This window comes from Heliangelus exortis, chromosome 21 (assembly GCF_036169615.1).
Source record: "Heliangelus exortis chromosome 21, bHelExo1.hap1, whole genome shotgun sequence".
Lineage (NCBI taxonomy): Eukaryota > Metazoa > Chordata > Aves > Apodiformes > Trochilidae > Heliangelus > Heliangelus exortis.
The window spans coordinates 2,629,614-2,651,809 of record NC_092442.1 but is presented as its reverse complement, the minus strand read 5'-3'; the positions used below and the strand labels follow the sequence as shown (position 1 = coordinate 2,651,809).

The following is a 22,196-nucleotide window of genomic DNA, read 5'->3' as shown; positions in this document are numbered from 1 at the left end:
CTACAAGTTGGAAGTCAAAGAAATGAAACAGTTCTCCATGGCTGTACGTAATACTTGTAAGCTGCTATTGCACTCCCAAAGCCCACCCACAATTTCATTTTCAATTAACAGCTCTTAGAAAAGCAGCAATGAAAGCAGTTGCTAAAGAGCACTCAGATGTCATTGAGAGACTGCAAACCCAAACTGTAAATAGCACGTTGTAAATGGCTTGTCACCACACAGCTCTCACTGGAATCACACTGCCACTGACAATCAAACCCATCTGCTCAGCTCCCCAACCAATGTCACCACAAACCATGCAGCTACCACCCACCTCCTGCTCTGCTCCCATCACCTGTCATGCATGGGCTTGTCTACAAGCAGGCAAAAGCCACCCCTGAGAGTCAGAGTGATTAAATGCAGATCACACAGGGGTGATTTCAGCCTCCCCACCCGACGTTTGCTGCCCTGAAACACACGAGCACCTCTGCACCAGAGAACAAATGTGCTATAACTGTATCTGCAACACAATTAACCACACAGTGTGAGCAAGCAATGGGGACAGGGGACAGCAATGGCATCCAGATCAGCCAGCAAAAGCCTGGCAGCCTCCAGTTTAAGATGTATAGATTCAGGGCGAGACCGACAAGGGGATCGTGGACCAAATCCTGAGCAGGAAAAGCTTCAATACTTCCCTCCCTCCCCTTTAATTGATTGATGTAACAGACTACAAGGTTACAGCAAATACTTTATAATGCTTGTAGCTGATGACTGCTAGAGGCAGTGGTGTATTTTGTGACATTTTTCCCATTTTTCCTTTATCTCATTAAAATTTACCTCCTAATCCATCTCTCCATCGTGAGTTTTCTTCCCTTTATTCATTATCTGCCCCTTATTTATTACCAGTTTATCTCTCTCCTTGAGCTTTCATGCTATCTGGGATCTGATATTCTGCACGTGTGTTTGGAATCAGGCAGCAGGAGCAGAGCCCAGCAGCAGCTGGCTCTTCTCTATACCTAAACCACCTCACATGCCACTTGCCCAGCACAGATTGCTGGCTTAGAAACATATGCCAAAGGCAATGTTTTCTGCAAGAAGGCAGATAAAACTCCCAGCAGATTAAGAAAACAGTGCAGCAAGCAGCAGAGGTAGCAGAAGTGTCCTCTGCTCTTTCCAAAGCACACACCCAGTGAACAAAGGGAAATGATTCTTCCCTCTCACTACCAAAATACTCTCAACACTCCTGCAATGAAAACTCATTGCACTGAAAGCTCATTGTTTCCCAATATTCTCCTTGAGAAGGCAATATTCCAGAGTATTACAATATTCCAGAGTACTTATAGTGAGGCTACATCTAAGATGGAGACCCCCTGGTTACAAGGAGTCCCATGGACAAGGCAAAGGGCAATGGGCACAAGGTGCTCCTTGGGAGATTCCATTTGAATACAAGTGGAAAATTTTTCCCCATGAGGACAGTGAGACATTGGAATGGTCTCCCAGGGAAAGTGGTGGATTCCCCCACTTTGGAAAGTTTTAAACCTCAGCCTGATGGGGTGCTGGGACATCTCACATGAACAGTAATATTAGAAGGGTTGGACCAGGTGATCCTTGAGGTCCCTGCCAACCTGACATTCTGTGATTTCTCTTGAACCTTGAGGACCAAGTACTAAAAAAATGTTGACACACTTTTACTAGTTTAAAAATGCTCACTTTAGGATTTCCAAATGATTTTTGTAGAAAACACCTAAAAACATGCCACCACCAATTAACGTAAAGGAAATTAAATCTAAAACACTGGAGAACTATTCTAATGAGTCTTATGTTTGCTTAACACCAACTAAAATTTCCTTGAGGCACTTAATAAGTACATTTATAAAAGCTCATAAAGCAGAGTTCAAAAGTCTACTCACTAGTAAAATATGAGCCTTAATTAACCTAAAGTTTCACATTTTCTGGATTTCAATAAACCCGTAGGCATTTCAGCATAGCTGGATAAATACCTGCAAGAATACTGCAAGGATTGTCTCTGAAAACTAATTAGCAGTCCTTCCAATAGCTGACTGCAACTAAATCTCTTTGAGGAGGGAGCTTCATGTTGTAAATCCTGCAGGTGAAAGTAACTTCCAGCAGATAACAGATTTCACAGAAAGACATATCAGGCAGGACTGTTAACTACTGGTGAAACAATGAACAAGATCTCCAGCTATAAAACATTTCCCAAAAGGGACAGGCAGCAGCCAAGGTCTTGTAGCCCTCTGTGGGAATGGAAGTGAGAGCATCACCACTGCATCCTGCCATGCAGTTCTGCTACTCCCATACCACAAATCAGGATTCCTCTGGGGACAACAGGGCCAAGATACAATTTTTACATACAAAACACACAGCCCTAACATGGCAAGGACTCCATACTTATCCAGAATACTGAAAACTAATTGGGTTTGGATGTCTCTACTTGTCAAGCACAAAACACCAGTGGACCCAACTCCTGCTTGTTGTCATCTGAGAAGGCTGAGAAGCAATTTCACTTCCCATTGGGAGCCCGGGAATTCAGTGGGAAGGAGCTGCATGGGAAAACAGACCCAAGGTATGCAGCCAAAACCCTAGGAGGAAAAGTAGCATATGGTCTGCAAAAACCATCCTCAGAACTTACCATTTTTCTCCTTTTTTCAAGGCCTCCATGATTTGTCTTAAAAGGAGACACAAAATGCTTACCAGAAATACTATATATAAAGGCTGTGGGCAAATCTTTTCAAATAAGCTTTATAGTCTTTTCCATTACATCTTTTTTCCACATCTAAGTGCCAAAGCCACTTGGATTTGTCAGCACCTAAACTGTTCATGAGACTAAAATGTTCTTATCTAAGAAGCTATACCCCTATCAAATGTATTACATTTATATTGGGCAAGATATTTTATTTCCTCTCAGCCTTATCCCCCAGGAATTAAGCAGAGTACTCAGATTTATCAGCTAAAAGGAAAACCATTTTCCATGACATTTGTCAACTCAATACCTTCCAAGCCACTGTATGCTTAAAACACAACCTTCCAAAAAAAAAAATCTCCAGCAGCAGTAAGGCTTATTCCTCCACTGCTTAAGTAGCAGCAGAAAGGTTTCAGGGGAAACCAGGGGAATCAAGCAGTGCACAAAACAACCTTTACAAGGACCAGTTCCTCCAGCACAAAGCACCTACATTTACCATTTGAAGTACTAAAAAGGAGCAGAGAGAAGACTGCCCAGGTGAGCACAGAAGACACTCAAGGAAATGCTTCAATATCTACTTAGAAACATTGCATCAATTATCCTGAAGAGTTTCTCCAACTCCCTTTGAAATATAAAGTAAAAGTAAATTACAGTAAATACCTTTCATGGATGTGGTAGTGTAGAATAGGCATTTTACAATTTGTTTGCTTTGCTGAAGCACTGTATAATCCCTACTTTTATTTCTATAATCAGTATAGGCTTAAAAATAATAATGAAAACATATTTTTACCACCTTCTGTTACTCTGAATATCAAAATAGAATAAAAGTCAATGTTCTTTTCATCCTTGATGTTCCTCCCATTTCCCTGAGTTCACAAAATGAGAAGCAGTGAGTTCTCACTATTTTCAAAAAGTTTCTCTGCAAAGCAATGTTTGGCTTGCACCCAAGAAGGATAAAGACTCATTTAATGAATATCAACCAACTTCATTAGACATATACAAATTTTGATTAAAGTCATTAATAAAATTCAATTTGCATTCAAAGCTCATCTCTTTATTGTTATTTTAGACAAGTTTTGCAGACAATAAGCCAAATGACCATATAGACACATTCTAGTCTTAAAATGCCCACCTTTAACTCAGCTTTTTTATATATAACAAACATAGGAAGGACACTTACTCACAAAAAGCAAAACATAGCTCTTTTGACTGCATTCTGCTCACCAGAGAAATCACACTTGTCATACTTTCTTCTTTTTTAAAAACAAAAAAGGTAACACTGCACAGCCCAAGATTTCCAACCTTAAGCTTTGTAACCTGTGATGCTATCTGCTCACTTTTGTCACACACACCCCAGAGCTGCTGCAGGTAGGAACAGCAGCACTGGGAAGACAGTCAAGTCTTGCTTAGAGGTAGGTGATTAGTAACCCAAAAGAGCCCACACCAGTACCACTGACATCCTACAAATGAGCTCCTTGCACTGTAATCAGCCTTAGAGCTCTGTCTTGATTAACAGCTGCCCCTCTCACAATTACCTCACCTTTCCCTTGATGTTCTCAAGGGGGTTTTGTGCTTCTCTCTACCAAGTCTAAAGACAAAGCATATTTATAGCTCACAGTTGGCCTAACAGTGTAATAGAGAGACCACATTTGTTTGCCCTGACAGTTTCCCAACCAGCCCATGGAAAGCTCTTCCAACCTTTGCTCATTTATTAATCAGCTCAGCTCTGGCATCACCACACCACTTACTTTCCCTCTCCCTCTCCAGCACCAGGATATGGAACCAAGCAACACCCAAGAACAAATCTACTATGAAAGGGTTAAAACAAGGGGAATGCCACAAAATAAGAAATCTGCTTCTACACAGCACAAGCCACCAGCCAAAGCCCTCCCTCCCCACCACAAGTAACTTGTGTCCTACCTGTCTGAGGCCCTTGGGGATTTTCTTCCTTTTCCCAAGGTGCTGACAAAGATTCCGATCATTTTCCCGGTCGGAGCTGTACTGGTGGTGGTGAAGTCTGTTCTTTTTTGGAAGATAGGAGAGCCCATTGGTGAGTGCTTCCCGTTTTTTCTTGGCAAGAGGATTCTGTCGCTTCTCCACCCGTTCCTGAGGTTTCAGAGCTACGTCCTTCTGCAGGGAAGGGAGAGAAGAAAAACACAGGGGTTAGAATACAGCTCTGCTTTCCTCAACCTCTTCAAGCAGCAATTTGGAGCCACCAGCAAAGCTCCCTCCAGGCAGTCACCAGACAAGGACAACACAGTCTGGTGTCCACTGCATCAAAAGAGGGAAATGCAAAATAAAATTTAAGCTGAATCATAGAACAGATTGAGTAAGAAGGGACCTTAAAGCTCATCCAGTTCCAACCCCCTCCATGGGCAGGGACACCTCCCACCAGCTCTGGTTGCTCCAAGCCCCATCCAACCTGGCCTGGAACACTGCCAGGGATGGGGCAGCCACAGCTTCTCTGGGCAACCTGGGCCAGGGACTCAGCACCCTGAAATTAAAGAAGCAAGCACAGAGAAGCAGGCACATGCTCCTGTTGATATTGCCAACCCTGTAATTCTCCAACACCTCTGGTGTATCACAAGTAAGCACGTGTTCAGAAGAAAGCATATGTTTATACTCTTTAAATTAACAATTGTCTTTGATTTCAACAAGGCTTGGCTTTGAACATTTATTTATTATTGTTTGTATTTGACAAGGCAAGAGCTGACATAAATCCAATTAAAGCCAATGAATCTCAATTGACTTCAGTGGGCATTTCCCTCAAGCCTTATCTAAGCAGATAATTTCCAAATCTCAGGGGGTGGAGAAAGCAAAAGGGGAGGGGGTGAGGAAGAAAAGCTTGTGTTTGAAAACTTTGTTACTGACTTTTCTTTAATCACCAGAATCAGTGTCTGTCTATTAAAAAAACCCCAAGACTTGCAATATAAACACGAGTTTTGTCACTTAGCCTACAGCTATTTTATTTTTCTACTGATAGCGTTCAACACACAGAATTAATGGTTTTGTTTCAAATAAATGTTACTTGAAAAACAGTTACACAAAATTAAAGTCAGAAAGGCTGGGTGGTCATTGGGAGGAAAGAATTAGAAGCTGTTAAAAAGATGTAAACTACAATGCATAGTGCATCTAATAAATACAGTTTGCTAAGTCACATCTACTCCAAGAAATCCTTATGCAAGAGTACAGTATTGCCCTATAAGAGGCATTTTACTGAAACAGTGTAATTCTTTAAGCATATTCTATTAACATGCCTGCCAGCTTTGATCACTTAATATTATAACTGCCAGCAGGAAAGAAATCAGGCTGTTGGACCCTGTCTCACAAAAAGATTTAGGCTTAGGAGAACAGAATTCAATTTATGGCATCTTTCAATGTAAAAAATCAAATAAAATAAAGAAAGCCAACAGCAACAACAAAAAAATATGCCTAAAGGCAAAAATCAATTTGGCTTTAATTAAAGTATGCTCCCTAAATGCCCATCTAAAGCTTCACATAATGCATAACTAGAAACAATGAGAACATTAATTAAACTGGGACAGTCAACATTCAAATTTGATATTTGGTAAAAAGAATAATTTTACAAGCATTAAAGAAGGGAGTACAGAGCAGAAGCTGTAAGACATTTTTTTCTACCTTTTCTTCAACTAAGACACCATGGGAAACATCCTAAGCCTTTCTTCCCACAATGGTACTTGTATCAGAAAAGTCTTTAAGGCTTTATCCAAGCTCATGAAAGAACTCTTTAGCATCATTAGCTATAAAGCAGGATCAGTATTTTAAGACTGTCCTGTCCCTCTTCTCTGGCTCTTTCAGCTATTAAAAAAAGAGACAGCAGTAACACTGATCATCATAACATGTTTCCAGATCTCCTTGTGAAAGCACTGTGTGCAAGCTGAGAGATCCCACAGAGCAAACCCAAGGAAAAGTAGAGAGAGGAGAAGAGAATCTCTTTTCCAAGCACACTTTCTGACTCCTTTCCCAGGAAGGTTTTTCAATCAGATTTATGCCACAAAGGCAAGGTGGTAAATCCTCAGGTGTCATATATTACAGTTACTATTTTACCAATACTCAGCCTTAATAGCTTCATAAAATAGCAGCTCCAGCAAAAGTGAGACACTGTGGGCTCCTGGAGAAGGAATGCAGAGCCCATCCTGCAGCCAGTGCCATGCTTTGGTTTCCAGTACCAACTGGAAAATGCCACCATTCCCACCAAGCAGCTCCAGCCTGGCAGAGCAGCACCACAGCTACAACTTGTTCAATGCACTCTGCTGAAACACTGAGATATTTTATCCTAGAACAGATTTGTGCCTTCAAGAGAACTTATCATCACTCTGCTCACAAGAAACACAAATCTACATGTTTGTCTAAATAAGGAGCAAAAAACCCACTGCTTTCTGAACAGTACATTACACCAGCACAGGACCTCTGGTAAAACACAGGAACTGTTATTTGTAGATAGAAATGCTATTAAGAGCATTCACTCTAAGTGGGGAAGGTTGAAAGAGTGAAGAGAAACCTTCTGGAAAAAAAAATATCCTCCTAATGACTCAATAGCTTTTGTGGGATTTTTCTTCTTTTTGCTTTTCTTTCAGCTAGGGATCTAAATGAAAGAGTGGCAGGCTTCCAGAAACTTATAAAATAACTAATGGGGCTAGCACTGCCATCAAGAAATTACTACCTGCCATTAGCTTTAAAGAGGGTGTAAGATGGGTCAAATTTTGCAGATCACTATGGGCCTATCTGGGATAACCTCCTCTATAGGAAGTCCATTTTCTAGCCAAATGCATCAAGTTTCACGAATTGTCAAAGCAGACCTAAAGCAAAGCTTAGCTTATGTCAGAAGTGGGATCAAAGAATCTGTAAATACCTAAAGCAAAGATTATTGACAGCAGCTTCCTCAAACCCTAAGAAAAGAGATCTTCCAAGACCAAAGGAAGACCTTGCAGAAATCTCCAAAAATAAGGTGCCTCTTTGGCTCATGACCAAGGAGAGGAAAAGGAGCTCCAGGCGCAAATTATGAGAGTGGGCTTGAAATCCAGTTTGGCAGGTGGGCTTACTGTAAAATGTAGGCATAAAGATTGGTGTTTAGACAAGTCTGTTCCCCCAGAACAGCCCTCTGCTTTTCACCAGCTGACATCACTGCAGAGAAAATTACAGAGTGCTGTGGGTCAAACCCCTGCATTATTGAATTGTATGGCAGAACCTCCCATTGCTTTCAACAGCTATTGATTGGTGCTTTAACTATGTACCTATATAGAAATATATCTATTAAAGTCAGTCTGCAGACTGGAGTGAAACAGGACACGTTCAAGAACACAAGATTAGACACAGGGGGATAGGATGCATTAACACCAGCTGGAACAGAGACCACAGGGGGTGTCAGTCCTCGTGTCTGAGGGTGCAAACTGCCCAGGCTGTGGGCACAGCAGTGCAAAGGAGGCTGCAGAGGACACACAGGGATTTTGCCCTCCTGGAAGCCGCTGCCTTGGGCGGAGGCGGAGCTTGGCGGGAACCGTGGCCCTGCATAAATCACTTCCCCCCTTTCTGCCCTTTCTCCCTCATCCAATTTTTATCTTTCTGTTGTTTAGATAGGACAATAGCTGTACCATGCTGCCTGCTAGTACATTAGCCAGCACAATCTTAATTACAGACTTCAGGCATCATCATGATTAGAGTAATAAGTTGTAATTACTCTAAGGTGACAGGACTGCACAGACCTTATCTCCACAGATAAGGAGATGGAGCAATATTTCATGTCGAGACGTATTTTTCAGCAGCTGCCCATGGAGGCAATTCAAACTAAGTAGCAGACTCAGTGAACAACACACTGAGACTTCACTGGAGGTTTTTCTCCTCTCCTGCCAGCATACAAGCCCACACATTATTAAATAAATCCTACAAACATATTAGACATGGTTTAAAACCATCTTATTCGGAAATATCTTCCATCAGTAAAGTGCCTTAAGTGTATCAGGAAGGTGACTTAAACGTATAAATATGTAATTACATGCAATTCAATACAAAAGTGCATTAATATTTATGAGTATACTGTATAATCTAAAAAAATTTCCATTTGTTTTATTTCTATTGGGCACATTAATCAACCTGATACTACTGTACATGCCATAGCAGAGAAGAGCCACCCATGCTGAAGAGACTCCTGCCACGAGGCCAGCAAGCTGGAGGGCTGCTGAAGCCTGATGGGGTGGCAACTGCAATCATCTCAGCTCCACTTAACATTAACATTTTCAATCCAAGCCCTGCATTAGCTGAGGGGAGGAGAAGCAGCCTCCGTGGGTACATCAGATAATTTCTCGAGGTAGGAGGCTTGAAGGACACACCACATTCTCAGCAAGCGTTCAGCTTTCAGGGAGCTGTACCCTATCTATTTCATGAGTCCATCTTCTTGCTATGTAAATGACAGCTCATTCATTAGAAATCAGATCCTGAATCAGATCCAAGCAGTGCTTCCCAGTGCTTTGCAGGGTCCACAGAAGTCCCATGAATCTCATTCAAGAACCAGTCCGTTGCTGCCAAGCTCTCCCCCTGCCCTTGCCCTTCAGCCACCTCCCTTCTGATGACAACATCAAATCTCAGGTCACCAACAGGAACTCTGCTCCACTCCTTATTACAGGAGCAATTTCTCTGGGAGAACACTTGGTGAAAAGCAAAGCTACAGAGGCACTTATCTGGATGAAACTTCCAGGTGCTGCTCAAGGATTTCAAGCTTTCATCTTTTTAAATCATCCCTGTGGATCAGAGTTGTGATTTCAGTGTCACAAGAACTTTCTGAATTTGCACACATCATGACACCAGTGAAGTGCAACTTTTTAAAGACAAAAGTAGCTTACAGTGCGGGGTTAGTGAAACCAAACATCAAACCAAACCAAACAGCTGCATCAGTCTAAAATAACTCTCCAAGAATTTGCTCCCCAGGTTCTTGCTAAAGCCCACAACAGCTTTATATCAGAGCCCACCAAATTTATCTTTCATTCCAACAAAAACATCAAGTATAAAGAAATCACACTTTTTCAAAACCTAAAACCATTAAACAATCATGAAATGTACATGTACTGCTTCACTTAAAACTCAAAATTTGAAAACCAAGACTGAATCTACCAGTTTGCCCTTGTCCACTGTTCAGACGTCCAAAGCATCCTTGTCAAATATAATTGTAAGAAAGGTACTTCTGGAGCTTTCAGTCTATTTTCAAGATACAAGCAATTCATAGTTGATCAGGAACATGAGTGCAGAAGGAAGGAGCCAATTAAGGGGAAAGAAAAAGAAAATAAAATACATTTTCACTAGCTGCAGGAGTTGATTTGAAATTCTTTCCAAGTTATGGACAGAGCTGTAAGACAGCCCCAGCCCCTCAGCCCTGGCTGTCAGCTGCAGAAATGCTTCATTTGCCAGGGACCTTGGATGAGGTGAAGCAAGAAGCAGCCAAAGGGCTTCCTGTGGAAACAGGCACAGACAAAATCACCACCTCCTTATTCTCTGAGAGAATTTCTAACAAAGTTTAGCTTGCAAGAAATTAAGATGCCAAGAGAGTACAGCTGAGGGAAGTACTGCAGCTTGGTCAGCATCATGCCTTAGCTGGGAATCCAGTAGAACAACACACACCAACAGCTGCACAAAATGCCCCCAGAATCAGCAAATGGTGCCAGTCTGAGGGTATCAATTTTGCCATCACATCTTTTACAGTCTCCATCAGCCCAGATTGCCTTTTTATTACATCCAGAAAGAATTTTTATAGCTGAAGGATGAAAATGCAATACCTCACTCCTGCACTTCATAATTCATGATTTGAGTTCTGGAAGTCACAACCAGATGTAAAGGGCTGAAAACAATGCACTAAGACCTGCAATCTTTCCAAAGCAGAAAATAAAACATGTTTATAATAGTCATTCATTTCCCTCCAGATAAGGTAGATAAATGCACAGGGTGTTCTTCTGAGAGCACAATTAGTTACCCAAAAGCATTTCACAAGCAAAAAAAATGGCAAACCACCTTAAAAAAAAACCTCAGATAAAGTAAAGGTGTAAAGTGCACTACAACACAGAAAAGGATTCTCAAAATAAAATGATGGTATTTTAGGACACAGAAAACCAGAGAATAAAGTCATGATGTCAATTACAGTGGGTGCAGTAACCAACCCACTAATCCCAGCAATTTCTTCAAGTCATGAGAACTCTGCAGGAAGATCTAATCTTGTTTTGTTTGCTTTGTTTTCCAAAAATTGCAATCCCTTGCCTCCTGCCTCTCCCTACAATCTGAAAACAAAGTGGTTCATTGGCTTTGTAAAACAAGTTGTGCAACAGCCTAAAGATGAAATGCTGTACCAGGCTGCAGGACACTGTGGTGCTCAGAGACAAGGCAAAACAACAAAAAAGCAACTTGCTGTCTGCTTGAGATACGTTCTGTAAACACACTTCTGGTGCAAAGAGATTGCTTTGATTTTTCCTCCCAAACCATTTGTTAACAGTATCATTGATAAACAGAAGGTTTCTTTTCAGGTGCTGCTGATTCAAATAACACACAAAAGACGACATTAAAGCAACATTATTGAGGTTACATAGTCAAAGACTTACAAGTTATGAAAGGCCAGGATTAGGGCTGCAACCACCACCTTAATTCAGCCCTCTTGTGCATATAAATCCCGATACAATCTTTAATTACCTGATGGCATGGCTCTTACTTCCCTCTGCAGAAAGGAACATATTCACCTAATGAGCAGCCACTTAGGACTTTGTTTTCCCCTCTTTGTCCAATATGTGGACCTAAAACTTGTTTCCATACACTCCATTCACACCCTGCTCTGAACACACAATTATTAATTTCCTCAAGGGCTTTTGTGTCCAGCTTCTCACTGTAGTATCAGATGCCCAACAAATAGCAATGATTTACTCTCCAGCTCTTTAGCCAGAGGAAGGTATTCCACTATTCCCATTTTACAGGTGGCAACAACATTCCTGTCGTGCTCAGGTCGCAAATATCTGCTAATTTAAAGCACCCATCAGGAAGCAGCTAAAATTGGATTTTACAAAGACTGTGGCTCTCCAGAGCCCTGTGTGTAATGAGGCTCAGCAGCTGCTGGGAGTGCTCAGCACTCCTGCAAGTCAGGCTTTAGTAAGCACCAAGCATTTTAAGGACACAGATACTGCTTCTACAATGTGTACAGCAACTCCTCCCATACCACCCACCAAATAGGAGATGGAGGCAGAGGAAAACTGGATTCTAATTACACTCCTAACAGGAAGAGGAAACCCTCCTGTGATCCTGTTCCTCACTGTAATAGGGCTCACCAAGAGAAGAGTCCTTGATCCCAGAGTAAGTGGAACCTGTTTGAGTAAATGACTTCAGGATCTTCAAAAATAAAGCAGACCATTTTATCATTAACAGCTGCATCACAATTCATAAAAATACAAGGGTCAAATAAAAAACAAACCAAACCCACAAGCTTGGAGGAACTTAAATATGTGGTTGCCAGCTACATCCACACAGCAGGGAAATGGAAACCAGGGCTGCTGTACATACAGCTACTCAGCTCAGCCATGGTTACACACTTGAAATTGTGTTCTCCCTGGCATTATTTAAATAACTGACTGTCAACTCTTTCCTGCTAAGATTTTACACTATTTATTGCTGCAGTGGGACAGCAGTCACTCTTTAGTCCAACTGTGACAGACTTCAAGTAACACACCAGATCTCAGTAATGTAAAAGAAGTATTTTACTTGGCAAAATAACTGTCCCTCTCTGTTTCTAAGTCCATCCATGCCTCTCTGCAGCATACTGAGTGTTTGCATGCACACACTCAATTTCTCAACAATTTCTGATACTTGATACCTTAAATGAGACCTGCACTGCTGCTTTCTGATTATTCAGAAAGACTTCATAATATTGTTTCTGTGCCTTGCTTTCTCAGACTTCATTCCATGCAGACATGTGTCCAAGTCTCACTGTGTCCCATGGGATTTTAGCAACATCTTTCAAGTTGCCTTTCCTGGCTTTGAGACTGCTGAATATGGGTATACACGCAATTTTTTAACTTGACATGATGAAAATCATGTTTAAAAGAACATTTTATTCATGTATTTGAGTACAAAACATTAAAACTTAGTCCTACACACCAACTTCGACGACAGCAGAATGTAATTGAGCAAGATTTCAAGTTCTACAAAACAGCAGCAGCAACAGGTAGAGCCAAAATGGAGACTCTTATACATTTTACATACATACCAGCCTATACAGATGCTATACAAAATAAATGTTTAGCTGAAAGCTAAGACTACAGTGGCAGCTACTGAGCCCAAAAGACAGGCTGAAATTAAATATGGCCAAAAATGATGTCATGAAACTGAGTATCAGAGCAATTGATTGCCAGTCATTTATTTCACCTTTTCAAACATGAATATTCTCAACTTTATTTTCCCCTCTCCCATCTCAATATTGTCAAACTACTACACCATACCATGCCAGAGCTGTGATAAGCAGTCATCCACATTACTGGAGTCCATGCAACAAAAGTTAGGCAAAACCCAACTCTTGCTGAGAAAGTGCTGAGCAATGCCAGGTAGACTGCAGAGCCACTGAACTGGGGTTTCTTTTTGGTTAAGTACACACAACTGATCCTGCTCAGACTGATAATAGCCAGAAACCTGTGTATTCCTGACAAAAGAGATCCTGATGCTCTCACTCCATCCAGCTTCTGCTGGCCTACAAGTATCATCCTGTGTTGTGGTTTTTTTCCTAGAGATTTTTCTAGGTCTTCCACAAGTTGCCAGGAAAGGCCAAGGCTACCTGGTTACCTCTTTCTTGAATATTTGACTAAATCATCCTCGTTACACCTCTGACTCTTTGAGTGCATGCTGTGAAAAGTACCAGCAAGAACTGGACTCTCCCAGCAGGAATCTGTCCCCTCTGCTGGCATCATCTCAGCTACTTTCTATCCAACACATACAGTCTTTCAGACTTTTCAGATCATCTTTCCTAAGTACCTTTCATACCCCTACAACTTTTTTTACTTGGTAAAGCACCCAGGGCAGCTTTCACAGCAAACAGGGCTGTGCCAGCCCCCTCTGACTGCCCTTTCAGCCCCTCCACAAGCTCCAGCTCCAGCAGAAACCAGGGCATGACTCCAAGTGCTTCTAAGGCAACAGGCATGTTACTGGTAAGAAAAAAATCCATCCCAGCCATGCTTTACATAACTGACATCCCCCAGGCTGCTCACCAAGTATGCAGCCCTTGCAGCCAAGGGAAATCTTATTCCCACTGGGCCTGGGTTTATTTCATGGTGCTGGGCCTTAAATAAATGTGCTTGATAAACCCTGTGAGCAGCACAGCCACATTTCTCACGAAGTGTTTATTTTCTTTGTTTGAGGAATGAAAAGAAATGGAAAAGGGGTGTAGAGAGAAAAAGAATCCCTAGGGATGCTTGCTTGCTTTAAATCTTCATGCCAACAAAGATGGCTTTGCTGCTCTCACACTGCTCAGGTACAATCAGACATCAGGCAGAGAGTGAGGAGCATTAAGGCAGCTCCTGAATAAAGGTGAAGTTTTGTTCCCTTTGCCACAAGATTGGAGTTGCACATTTACAGCCATGATCACACATTTCTATATAGCCCAGCCATGCACAGCAACACCTGATCTGATGCTGGGACTGTCCAGGTTCCTGTGCCTGAGTTCAAGCTTCTTGTCACAGCAGGGCCAAAATTTTTTCTCCTTGGAAAATGAGCTTTTCGTGGCAAGGAGGATCCAAGTAAGCAGTTACCAAATATCATACTGAGGAATAAGAAACAAATCATTTCAGTTTGTCTAAATAATTGAGAAACTTTTCAGTTCTGCAACGAAACATCTGGAATTTCCTTTCCTTCACACAGGCTTTTTTCTTTATTTGCACTTTTTGCTCTGATCTGGAATGTAAATAATTTTTAAGATTTAAAACTTTCTCCCCCAAAAAACAATTTTGTATGTTCCTATCTGCAGTTAAACAAAAGCTGCGTACACTGACCAAAACAAACATGCAGTCTTAGGACCAAATCACATTGGGTTTTTTTAGCATTAAGAATATTTCCCCTTTTAACCATGTTTATTTCCTGTCCCAAAGCATCAGTCCTTTATTTTGCCTAGCATCCTGCCAACTTTACCAGGAGACTGCTGCAATGAAATCATCTTTCCCTCCAGCAGAGCCTTTGGCATGAAGCTGCCCATGGGCTCCTCCCCAGATCCACACAGTGTTCACTGAATAATTCAAATGGCACTTTGCTGGCAGGCCACAGACTGAGGCCAAGGAGTTAGAGGGCCAATAAATCTTCCATTTAAAGGGTATCTCCCCTTATTGTTAGGGTTAGATTAAATGGATGTGGGCTTAGACAGCTCTCATCCCTACTATCCCAGCACTAGGGCTAAAGAGATGACTTCAGCCTCCAGGCTCTCACACTGGCACCATTCATTAGCCCAGCACTCAGCATTCATAAAAAATGTATTATGGTTTGTAAATCAAATGAGAAGCACCCCTGTACTCTTGGCTTGCAGGAAGGTGATGCAGCACCAGGAAAGTCCAATCTATTCTAAAGGTCTCACAATGCTCACTAAAATATCACAGCCACAAAAAAGAAAGGAGTTGGGACCCCACAGAAGAGATTACCTTTGCTGCAAGGCTAGAGCAAAAAATCTGCTCTGCAGGAGTCAAGACAGAGAATCCACCTTGAGACAACACAGGTAAAAACAACTGGGAAATTGAACTATTTGGGGAGAGAATAGGGGGAGATGGAAGTATCTATGTCATTTATTTCTGTAGCACAAATAAAGCCTTACAAGCACGAAGGGAAACCAGAGGCATCCCTCTGCTTATGCAAACAAGCAGGACAAACCTGGCCCTTTGGACAGACAATACAAAAATAAACAAGGAAAATGACAGAGTTAGAACAACTACTAATAGATTATGTCAGATGGTAAATGCTTCAACCCAAATATTTTGTAAACAAACAAAAAACCTGCACACAATACCAGGTTATAATCATTGAAGCTTTTCAAAATAAAAACCTATATTGAAACAACTCTTTTCCATCTTGTGGGTCAAGAAGTTGAACTATTGCTTTTCTGTCTCTGTCTTACATTCCTCTTCATTTTTTTTTCTCCTTCTCTGAGAACCACTTAACTCTACACCACTGGTTCCTGGCACATGGCATACAACAGAAGGCAGATTTTAAAATGAAAGCCCAGTGATTAGAAAACAAGGAGCGTGCTCTCAGATAGGACCAGAGGACTCTACCACTTAAGGCAAACTTGGTAATATTCTTCACTAGAAAAAGGATCAGAACCTTTGTGCAATTAGAGGAGGAAAAAAGAAACAATGGTTAAACTTGCCATCTGAAAAAAAAACCTCCTTCTAGCATTCAGGCTGAAAAAAAATAGTAAAGAACAGAAGTTTAAGAAATGGTGCAATATGTAACCTTTCCATTTGCTGCCTTATTCTTCCCCTAGGAAACAGATAGAGTGAAGATAAATTTGATGATCAAAAAACCAGAAGGATTACATTCTTGTACAGCACTGATCCCCCTCTCTGCAGTTCAGAAGCACAGCTTAGCATAACAGACAAGATTTATCATTGCCTTGTCCTTCGCACCACTTACAAAGTAGGTATAAGTTGCTCCTATCTCAAGAGTCCTCATTCACATCCACTGATGAAATAAATACCAGAATGATTTTGCTGTTACTTTACAAAGGTATCAGCCACCATACCAAATGCAGAAAATCAGAGCTATTGGAGAAAAGCCACACGTTCTCCATCTTTATTTCTCCACTTGTGCATATGCACCACATCCTGGCAGCAAAGCATTTGCTTCAGCTTTAGGCCAGTAGATGCTCCAAAGTCCATGTGGCATCACCCAAAACCCATCAGGTGTATTCAGCTCTTCCTAGGAGGGAAAATGTAAGTTCTTCCCTTTCATCCTGTATCTAGAATATGGAGTCTCCAGTTAAAGGGACACAGAAGATAGCATGAATAAATAAAAAGGGAAAACCAGAGATGACTGCTTTCTTCAGTTTTATTACAAGGCACAGAGTCCATAAAGCTCCCTCATACACCAGAGAATAAAAAAGGAGAAAATCTTATTTTCAGTTGTGCTGTGGCTGAAAATATGAAATCTTCTGTAAATATTCAACTTTTTAAAGCTACTTTGTGGGAGATCTTTTAAAACTGAAGTGTCATTTGATATTCAGGGCTATTCAATAGCTGGAAAAGCAATTTCTGTAATATTTCTTGTTTATAGCAACCTAGAAGCTACACATTTAACTTAGTAGAGATGCACAGTCAGGGGATCTGCTTCCAAAACAGAACATCTCAAGTCAAGAGCTTTCCTAATGCCTCCAGCAAACTTGCATGAGTTACAAAAGCTGTGAATCATACCGCTTGAGAAATACTTACATTCCAACCACACTTGATAGACCTGGCTGTCTCAACTGAACTTGTAACCATTTCTTCTGTAGAAAGCATCCAAACTGCTGTCTCTCTGTAAAAACTTGCCTGGAGCAGAAAGCAGATAAAGCTCTGCAATGCATCTCTCGAGAGCTCCGGAATATGTTGAAGAGAATTAGAACCTAAGCAGGAATCAGGCTGCACTTGGAAGACAACCTTTCCTACTAAAGATTTGTTTTCTAAGCTGCTTGCTGGTGCCAGCATCCAAATCACTCCCGTCTGATCTTATCACAACTTGTACCCTGCCAGGCACAGGATTAGAGCTGGCTGGACTGAGATGCTAAGTTATTAATGTGGGTACTTGGAGACATCTGTTGAAATTCCTGACCTTCCACTGACTCTCTTTGTGACCTGCAGCAGTAAGCTAAGCCCCAATCCTCAAAGCAAGTATTCAGGGGTCTAAAACTATTTAATTCCCACTGACTGGCTTCCCAAAGGAAATAAATGGCTCAGAATTTGGGCCTTTAGCCCTTGTGTACAGCAGTGCTCATCTGTAAACTGGAAGGAGAGCAACATCCTACTTCATCTGTGCCTCGTAATGCTAAATACTTAAAGCAGTAAATGGATTAGGTACCAACAGGACAAAGTGGGCTGTGCACAGGCTTAGAAAAAGCAACCAAGACACTGCAAAGGTGCTGTGGATTCATGGCAGATCTCCCTCCCATCAAGGCAGACATTTTTGAACAAGAACTATAATAGTTTCCAACTGCTACACACCATAAGACAGCTCAGGGGTTGCACTATTCCCTGATTTATTTTGGGAACAGGAACAAAGTCATCCTCATCTTCCAAGCCCCTGCAGCCCTTCAACTTCCTCAGGCACACAGCCCCCCCAGCATATCCCAGAGCTGCACCCTGTGGGATGGTGCCCTCTTCACTGCCTCTTGCCCTTCCTCATCTCCACAGCCAGGAGCTTGCTGATGAGTGGAATAGATAATCCACATCTTTCATCTCTTCTCCATCATCCATACTGGAAGAGGACAGCATCTCCCTTTCTGTGCATTCATTCAGCAGTCTCACAGCTATCACTCAGCAGCATGTACATGCATTTGGTTCTTGCTCTCTTATTTTTCCCTCCCACACCTCCAGGCTCCCTGCATGTGTTCTTGCCCTTCCTGACACAGAGGGGTCATCTCCCCTTCCCTGTTCTCCACCCTGATTCCAGACAACTTTCAGTCTCCTGATCCCCTCACCACCAGCTCTCTGCATCCTCCTCCCCTGACCTGAGCCAGTGCCTCTGCTTCCCTGGGAACACACTCCTGCTTCCCTGGGAACACTCTCCTGCTTCCCTGGGAACACTCTCCTGCTACCAGTTCCCCCAGCCCAAAACTCTCTCCTGTGAGGAGTGGTGGGAACTGGCCTTAGAGGAAGGAATTTGAGAAGGTCATCCCTTTTTTTTCCAATTCTATCACCTGTCCTCTATTCCTTAGGCTATTTTACATCTCATGTAACTAGGGCACTTCTCATAAAAGAAGCTGAGGACAGAAAAATCCAAACCAACATTTCAAAAAGCAACCCAAAATCTGCAGTTCTATTATGAGGCAAAAATGACCTCAAAAAACCTGGACTAAACAAATGCCTGGAGTGAAAAAGATGGAATAAATTAAAGGATATAATTATGGCTGGGAAAAGAGGGAAGGAGGTCGCCCAATAGGATGAAAGACAGATTTGAGAAATAAGAAATGAAAGGATATGTCAGCTTGAATCAGCCAGGCTGAAAACTGCTGCTGATTTTGACTGACATACTGAGACTTTCCAACTGCAAACTCTTTCTCTAATAAGCTGCAAATTCACCTCTACACTTTTACTTTGATCTTAATGCAAATGTTTTACAATGGACAGATTTAATGGTGTTCAGGTGCTTATTGGTTCCATCAGACTTGATACTGGAATCAATCTCCCCCTTTGGAAAGCTTGGGTTAATGACAAAGTTTATTAAACCACATGCAGTCATTCAGAGAAGATCAATAGCGACATGATTACAGAGCAACCAGAGGATTAAACATGAGATTTATCACAAAATTAAACTGAATTAAATGTTCTCTGATAGCACTTGAAATGCTGTCGATACTCTTAACTGATAATCTATGCTTTCTGTGTTTACTGAACAGGGAGCAGGGATGTCTGACTCAAGAAAATTACTATAATGTAAAAGCATAAGCTGCAGAGATTGGCTGAGGGCATTAAGCCTCACCTGGAAAACCATTAGTTCTGTTAGAACAGCTCAAACATTTTGCCTTTTTGTCCATTGCCTATGTAAGGATGAGGAGGATACAGTGTTCTCACGTCCCATGCTTCTGCTGTCTCCCTCTCAGGACTGTCAGAGGATGCATTGGTGCCTAAAAGATACTGTACACATTTCCAAACAAATGTTTTCTGGCTTCCTCCCATGGCAGTCTTTACCTCATGCAGAATTATTTTTCTTACTTCCTAGCATTCTGAATGACTACTAGAAGTTACTCCACACCCTGAGAAATTTGCCAGCCTTCCCAACCTTCTCACTTTTCCTTTCCCTCTAACTTAGCCCAGCTCCATGCCCAGGTTCTGACACTCACACCTCTCTTTGATTAGGCTGTCATAGCACTGTCCAAAAAATTCAGTTCCAAGCATAAAAAAATAACAACCCAGGAGCACAGTACTGATGGCCTAAGAAACAGAAAAGGAAGTCCAGAATTCAGGACAATTTTACAGAGAGAAACAATCTAAGTTCAGACACTATTTTTTCAGGATGAGAACCATGCCTGCAACAGAGCTGGAATCTCCCAAGCCCTGCTGTGTCCTGAGATCTCTTACCAGAGTCACACACACAGATTATTGCCATCTGCACTACAATAATGTGGTTGGCCTGGTTTTGAGGACCAAAACCTCAACTCACAGCAGGAGCATTGGGGGAAGGAGAGGAGGGAAGGGAGGAGCAGGAGCTCCTGAGTACACAAAGGACCAGATGCAAAGTAATACCCAATCACAACCTCAGCTTTGATACATTTTTATTGTCTTCATGTTTTTGTGGCTTTCTGAAACAGTCACAAAATAGAAACTCAGTTGAAGAGCTCCTATAGGAACTAATGCTTTGTCTTCAATAAGCAAACAGGCCTCAGTTTCCAAAAGTGCTTTTTTCCTTCCTCTTTTTGAGAGAATTGTTGCACCCCACCATCCCTCCACCAAGACCTTAATAAACCTTGATCAAACACCACCAAGGAAACATGACAATCCAACAGCAAATAAACCACCCAAAACAAAAACCACTGAAAAATCCCTCATCAACTATCATGAATTGATTTTTTTACTGACTTAGAGGGGCTTAGCTGCTTTCTAAACAGGCTCAGCTCTCCCTAGTGTACTTTGCAAAATTCAATCCAGTAATCCAATCCCAGTTGCATTACGTGAAATCTTATTTCTCCAAACTCTAGAAAAGAACAAGCAAAAGAAAGTCTTTAGGAACATTAATTTGCCAATAAATACTGATTGAGCCAATTTTGCTTTTGCTGCCCCCCCCCCCCCTTTTTTTTTTCCAGAGAAAAAAAGCTGCTGAGTACTACACCCCCTCATTAAAACTTCACTGTGGAGAAAGATACCACGGAACACCCACCCCAAAATTAGCCCAGCATGTGCTGCCCCATATAAACAAATCCTCAGAAACTAGATTAGAGTCATCCCCAATAGGTTTTCACTGCAGAAATCACTACTAGTTCTGTCCAGAAAAGGAAAAGCTCTGTAATATCTAATAAATGGACCAAAACAGCTAAATGAATAGCAGGGCAATAGCACAGCGTGTTCTAGCAGCAGCCAATGAAGCTATAGTCAATACACACAGTGGCTGTTAAATTTTTACATCAATACCATCACACAATTAAGTCACTGAATGCCTGAGCAGAGCAGTAAAGCACTCAGCATTATGTGAGCTGTGAGACTGAGTGTGAGGAAGGGCAGCTGATTCACCGTGGCACTCCAGCACCAGGAGGGAGCCCATATTTATGGCTTTCTCTTGGCTTTATGGGCTGCTCTGCAGATGACACAGATGGCATTTGTAATACATGAGTGCTGATGATCACTTGGGTCCACAACTCTGATACTAACCCAAAATGGCAGCTGTTTGTCAGGAGAGCAAGGACCAGGTTAGCAGCTGCATGTGACACTGCACATCCTGCTCTGGCAGCATCCTTCTGCCTTGACACTCTTGCACAGGACCCCAAATTTCTCCCCACCCCAGCAGTTTGCTCCCTGCCTTACAGGCTCTCCCCAGCACTGCCTGGCTGCAGGGAGACACACTGCCCTTACAAATCAGGATTTCTGACTTCTTGATGCTTCCATATAGAAAAAAGGGAAGCAAAACCCACACGACTGCAGCTGACTCTCTCATACCTAAAAGGTAGGCTGGAGCCAAGCAGGGAACAGGCAAACACTGAGTTAAACTTCATGTGCTCCACCAGGCAGCCATTGCCCTACAACTGCTGTTCCCTCAGAAACAAAGACCATTACTTTGCAAAGACCACTGCTCAGCTTTGGTGCTGATAGCAAAGCAGAGCAGCAGCTGAGGGGCAGCCCATTGGGATGCCCTGGGCAGAAGCAGTCTGCTCCAGGCAGCACTACAAACTACAGCTGGGCACGGTGCATGAAGACAAGTGACTTCCAACAGGAGCCTCATCCCTGCCAACCAGGTTCCTCCTGTCCTGTTCCATAGTTAAAAAGATGCTGGACCTTCTTCCCTTCATCTCCCCTGGACATTAGGCATGGAGATCCAGGGCAGCAGGTGGGACATGGAGCAGGAGGTGTTTCTGTGGCACCAAAAAAAAAAATCACTTGCCTCAAAAAAGCTGTTGCTTTGTGCTCTGCATTTTATTAATTTAATGGTCAGGATAATAAATTCATCAGTAATGGCAAAGAAATTCCCTAGAAACTGGAGTGTTCAAGTGTCATTGAAACTACATCTATTTAGCAAATAGATAAATGCCTTTCAGTGAAGACTGTTGTGTGATGAAGCATCTGTCACTGTCTGACAGAACAGCAGCTCCCACATCAGCAGCAGCAGC

The 22,196-nt window shown here is 42.1% G+C and overlaps 1 protein-coding gene across 5 annotated transcripts in view; it reads right to left on the bottom strand.

The window, feature by feature from the left end:
• AUTS2 (activator of transcription and developmental regulator AUTS2) overlaps positions 1 to 22,196 on the bottom strand; it is a 758,376-nt gene that overhangs the window by 550,963 nt on the left and 185,217 nt on the right. For all 5 annotated transcript variants that reach the window (XM_071765453.1, XM_071765456.1, XM_071765457.1 and 2 more), the window contains exon 2: positions 4,601 to 4,810. In XM_071765453.1, coding sequence (XP_071621554.1) covers positions 4,601 to 4,810 — 210 coding nt within the window. The remainder of the gene's footprint in view (positions 1 to 4,600; positions 4,811 to 22,196) is intronic.